The following is a 6,217-nucleotide window of genomic DNA, read 5'->3' on the forward strand; positions in this document are numbered from 1 at the left end:
GAAGCTCCATGTTTAGCAGTTTGAGGAACCTCCAAACAGTTTTCCATAGTGGTTGTACTAGTTTGCATTCCCACCAGCAGTGCTGGAGAGTTCCTTTTTCTCTCAAATCTTTATTTTTACCTTTGCTGTTAGCTGTATTATCTTTGGTCTCATTGCAAGCTTCCTCAGCATAACATCAAAGAAATATTTTAAAAATGAGGTAGTTTATCTATATAGCAAAATTTGAAGCTAACAGAAATAAGTAAGATACGGATGAGGAGGGCGTGGGTGATATGTGGCTGAGCAGGACAGAGGCAGGGCGGAAGCAGAAAGGGGGTAGGAGGTGGTGACGCTGGTTGGGTGATAATGCTGAGAAATAAAATTATTTAGACCACCTGCCTGAGCTTATTTTATTTTGAAATCCAAAGCAGAAATAAGCTGATTTGCATACCGGCTTTCTGGGGGAACATGGAGGTACCTGCATGGTCTTTTCTGACAGCCAGAAGGTAGGACAGAAATCAGATTGGCTTTCTGAAGTCCTGGTGCCAAAGCTAACCGCAGCTCATCCCACGCCACCTTGGTTTAGCAGTAGCGACATAAAAATACATCTGTATTTTAGGCAAGGGGATTTACCCACAGACTGTGTACAGTATGGAAATCTCCCCACCCTCACATCCTGCCTAGCTCATGCTGCCCTCTGGGGTAGCAGACCCATTCACATACTATATATAGCTGTTTGCCTTCCTCTTAAAAATAATAGATGGGGCAAAAAAAGCAATCTCTTCCCATTATAAACAGCTACATATCAACCATGTATGACCTTGCAAGTCTACATAGACTAGTAATCATATGTGGTGTTTTTGTGCTGTCACTCTTCATCCCTGTTGAGAAGGGTTGGGAAAATATCCCTAGAATGCTAGTTTTTACAGTTTTTCTTTTGGTAAAATATCATTGTTATTAAATATTGTGAGAGGTGTGAGTCCAGCATTCATCAACTTACTCCCTATAACTCGATTGTGTATTTCATTGCCTTCCTGTTTTGTTCTCTTTAGCATGTACTTTGCTACTGGATTTTAAATTTTAAGGATCATGGCATATCCATATTTAATTATCTTCCTTGTTTAGAAGAACTACCTCAAACTGGTTAAAAAAAAAACAACCATAAAGCAGTCAAAATGTATTTCAATGTCATGATGTCATGAGGATTATTTAATTATCCAAGAGAAGGAAGTCAGATAATGGGCTTGGGTTAATAAACCAACACCAAAGTATTGCAATCTACTATTTTTATTTTATTGTGACACATTTCACATACCATAAAATTTACCCAGTTGAAAATATGTGGTTCAGTGGTACTTAGTACATTTATGAAATGTAACTATCACCACAAAATTGTAGAATATTCTCAATCCCCCAAAGGCTGTCTAGTATTGATTAAATTTTCAGATTTCAGAGGTTTGAAATAACTTAGATTTTTTTTTAAGAAAAGGGGCGAATTATTTATTTATTTTTATTGCCTTGTGGACGTTGAGTAAGTTTTATTCTAGCTGGCAGTGTTTCCAACATTTTTTCTCCAGGCCTGAAGTCTCTTCCCTTAATCCTCCTTCCTACCACTTTTACCATCCTTCCTACTCCCTCACTGATAATTCATTAAATCTTTGCATTCTGTATTTTAAAAACCATGTTGAAATGTTTTATTCATTTACTTTGAGAACAGAAATGGCGGATTTGTTGAGAACCCTCCAAGGAGGCAGGGGATAAGATGAGATATGCTGTCTACACATGAATAAGGATTTGCTGTTCTCTTTTATACTCTCTCTCTTGGGCTGCTGGTTTGCACCTACCATGTCTTCACGGTGTTTTCAAATGTCCTTTTAGACAACCTGAAATCTCTTAGACAGTGCTAAGTATACAGTGGACAATCAGCACACATATCTAGACTTACTGCTCTCCATCTTTTTGTGAATGGTACTGTCAAGAGTTTTAAACATGCCAAGGAGAGAATAAATTTTCAAAAGATCTTACAGAAAAATCAGAAGATGAATTTTAAATGATGTTTTATATTTTGGTCCTCAAATTTTGAAATTTTGTGCCAGGGAGAGTTAAATTTTAATCAAGCTATTTATTTACTTTTCTCTATCAAGACTTGAATCAATGACTATTTGAAGAACATAATTTTACATTTATATATATATATATATATATATTTAAAGTTATCAATTTAAAATATTTGTTTTGTTGTGTAAATCATAAGTAAAATGGAAAAAAGTTAGAAAGTATAAAGTAGAATGTGCTCAAAAGCTAAGTCTTGTCCTGATAACTTCTGTCACACAAGCAATAGCTCCTGTTACATTTTTTGGCATTTTACACATACACAAACGCACATACATACTTAAAAATTTTTATTAAAAATATATGCCACTTTGCACATGTATTTGTGCTATTTTGCAACTCCCCCCTTTTTTTAACTAACATTTAATGAAAAATATTTATTGTCAGTATACATAATAGTTGCATCAATCAAAACCTGTCTAGTCACTGACCACTTTTCAACATGGAGGACAGATTATATCCCATTTAGAGCAAAGTCAGAATCCTCATGCTGTCCTGAAAGACTCACATCATTTTCGTCCTCAGAATCACGACCACAGTTGTCTCTGTTTCACTTTTGACCTTTCTTTCTCATTCCTCTTGTCTCCGTAGCTCCCTCCTCATTCTTCAAACACATCAGGCATGATCCTACCTCAGGGTCCTGACTACTACTAGTTCCCTTGGCTGACAGGCAGCTTCCCCCAAACATGGGCAAGCCTCCCTCCCCATCTCCTTTGCTCAAATGTCTTTCTCATTCAGCTTTCCTTGACTCCCCCTCCAGCTCTCTATCTCCTCGCCACACTGCCATTCCACCTGTCCACTTTGTCTTTCTTCATAGAGGTTATTGACATTGGACTTAACAATATATTTTATTTACTAACTTTAAGCACCACCACAGTGAAAATATGTCTATTTTGTCCACTGCTCCAGACCTAGCACCTAGGACAGAGCCCTGAACAAAGTCAGCATCAAACATCCTTAACTGAATTGATGAATTAGTGCTGTGTGGTGCTTGTATATTTGTATAGTGTTTGCTTGACCCAGTTATGTGTAATTTAATTATTGCTGCATTGGCGGAGGGGGGGCTTCCATTCTTTTGGGATCTCAGTAAGTTTACTTAATGTCTCTGAGTTTTGATTTTCTCCCCTACAATACAAGGATAGTAAATAGCTGTATACACATTTATAGGGTTATTGTGTGAATGAAAGTTTTCAAAGAATGCAAATTGGTTTGTGTCAATTTGTAGTAACTACTCAATTATATGATTATGATTTCTATTATTATCATTCACTAGAAATGAACTTATGAGGCACCCCCCTGGTGGTTCAAGGGGTTTTAAAGTGCGCACTATGAAGCTATTCCACAGCCACTGCATCTCGAGTTCCATCCCCTGCCAGGAAGGTGACCCATATAGCACAGCAGACCTCTCCTGTCTCTTGCCTCAGCAATGTATTTTAGTCACTCTGCCTATTCTGTTCCCCACACTGTCTCTGGTGAATCCTCTCACCATCCGCACCTCTGGCCTGTACGCCAGTTCTTGTATGCATAAAAAAAATCAATATTAAATAAAAAAAAAGAAATGAACTCATGAGAGGGCTCTACAGTTGAGTTAAATAAGAAAGACCTCACTTCTTATTTTTAAATCTAATCATGTTAGCTTTCAGTAATTATCTCTTTAGGATAAAATATCAGCCACTTTGTTCTTTTTTGGGAGAAGTCATCGAACATCTTTAAAAAATACCTTTGTATTTACATTTTCCAACTGGTCCTAAACATAGTACTTGCTCAATAAAATCTGTTGCATAAACAGATGGAAGAGTAAATCTCAATGTGCACAAGTAAGTTCCTATTTCCTAAAGTTACCATGTGCCAGGTACTTCTGTAGGCACTAGGGATACTTTAAAAAATTGTGGTTGAAGTTGATTTCAAGAGTTGCACATAATAATAACTGTTGAGTTTGGGGGTTGTGTTTTTATCTCAGATGTAGTTTTTTACCTGAGGGAGGGGGAATTTGGATTCATCATCTTGTGCAAAGTAAAAATAAAACCAAAGAAAAGGCCTCCAGAAAGATGTCTTTGCCATAATTTCTCTGAAGAACATTTCAAAGAAACAGAACATATATGGTTTATCAGTCAGATATCAAGAGTAAAGCAGCAAGCAAACCAGTAGGAAACCCTATGTTGATTCAAGTCTCTATGAATTCCTGTGGCTCCCAGTGAGTCCCAAACAACTTGCTAACCATGAACAACCCCATATTTGGTGAAGAATGAGAGTATAATGAGAGGAAAAGCCTTGACCTGACCTGACTCATAAGGCCTGGGAGAGAATCCAGCTCTGCATTCAGACCCTGAGCAAGATAATCCTAAGCTTCTGTTCCTCACCATAAAATTATGTGTTTGAAAATCAGCCTCCTTTGGCATCAAAAGGCAGAAGGATGATTTAGTAACCATCTCCAAATATATTCAGTATACCTAGAAGAAGATAACTGAGCAATTTTTCTCCATGTTCATTGCTGCCTATGCCAGAGGCAGGTGACTTGTATTAAAGTAAAACTCATTTACAGGAAAACGTTGCAGCTAAAATGATACACTAGACCTCATTTTATAAAATCCATATTTCTTAGTTGTTTTGTCTTCCTTAAAAAATAATAAAATCTATCAGTCCTAGCAAGTAGATAATGAAAATGAGCCTTCTTCCCATGAGAAAAATCCTTTGTCCTCCGGAAGCCACTGTAAAAATGGCACTCTGGTTAGAAGAGGGGGCCCATTCTTTTAACAAGAGCTGTGCTGTGTGTAGGATGGAGAACAAGAATCCTCACTGGGTCCCTGCCCCTAGGGATCTGCCCAAATCTCCTGGTGCCACTGTATTTATCCTACATTGTCTTTTGTGACCTGTCACCATCACACACCCCTTTATCTCAGACACACACACATACACACTTACTTCCACAGTTTTATCCCCAGGAGCAACTTTGGCAGAAGCAAAAATAAATCTGCAGAAAGAGGGTGATCACAGAGAGATCTGCAATGACATCATCAACAAAACTGGAAATGACCAGATATTTACAGAGCATAATGCTTTCATAAATGATGCATCCCAACAGCCTACCAATACCTACATCCCAGCACAGTCCCCTGGGGAGGCACTGGCTTGTTCAGGGAGAGGCTGCTGACCTGGCCCTACAGGGGTGGCCACTTGGAGGCTGGAACAAAGGGGTGTATGATGGTGACAGGTCACAAAGGATGATGCAAGATAAGTGCAGTGGTGCCAGGAGATTTGGCAGAGTCCTGCAGGGAGATGGGCAGTTGCCTTCACTCCCTCTCTCTCTCTCTCGGGAACTTGGTTTGTGGCTGGCAGAGCTGTCTTAAATGAAGAGAACCATGAGTGGTGAGTGCTTGTTACCTTACTACACAGCCCACACCTACCGTTCCATGGGTGTGTTCAATACCTCCATGGGAGAACTGCAACGACAGCTGTACAAGGGAGGAGAGTATGATATTTTTAAATACGCACCCATGTTTGAGAGCGACTTTATCCAGATCAGCAAAAAAGGAGAGGTGATTGACGTGCACAACCGCGTGCGCATGGTGACCGTGGGCATTGCCTCCACCAGCCCCATCCTCCCACTCCCTGATGTCATGCTGCTGGCCCGTCCAACTAAAGGCTGTGAAGAGCATCACACCAGACTTGCCCGGTCCTCCAGGGGTAAAGGACGCAGGTTCACCAAGACCCTCGAGCTCACCAGGCTACTCCCCTTGAAGTTTGTCAAGATCTCCATCCACGATCGTGAGAAACAACAGCTGCGCCTGAAGCTGGCCACTGGTCGCACGTTTTACCTGCAACTGTGTCCCTCTTCTGATGCACGAGAAGACCTCTTCTGCTATTGGGAAAAACTTGTCTATCTCCTGAGACCACCAGTGGAGAGCTGCAGCAGTAGTCCAACACTCCAGACTGGGGATATGACCACAGAGGATGACAAAAGTTTGGCGGTAAGCATTCACAGAGATGCAAGAGAAGGGGGCAGAGGCCTTTAGGAGAGTAGCTCAGAGCAGGTCCTACCACCTCAGAGGTGTTCTCTGAGGGTCCCCAGGGAAACGCATTCCATTTGAGAAATCTCGGGGCCAGAAGAGGCAACACTCTGGGACAT

At 40.3% G+C, this 6,217-nt stretch overlaps 1 protein-coding gene across 1 annotated transcript in view; it reads left to right on the forward strand.

Moving 5' to 3' along the window:
- The first annotated feature begins 5,450 nt into the window (after positions 1 to 5,450).
- The window catches only part of FAM71B (family with sequence similarity 71, member B), a 3,152-nt gene continuing 2,385 nt past the window's right edge, over positions 5,451 to 6,217 (forward strand). Inside the window, exon 1 of the mRNA XM_004689536.2 lies at positions 5,451 to 6,090. Within this exon, the coding sequence (XP_004689593.1) occupies positions 5,451 to 6,090 (640 nt within the window). The remainder of the gene's footprint in view (positions 6,091 to 6,217) is intronic.

Source organism: Condylura cristata, unplaced genomic scaffold (genome assembly GCF_000260355.1).
Source record: "Condylura cristata isolate star-nosed mole 26May11 unplaced genomic scaffold, ConCri1.0 scaffold00026, whole genome shotgun sequence".
NCBI lineage: Eukaryota > Metazoa > Chordata > Mammalia > Eulipotyphla > Talpidae > Condylura > Condylura cristata.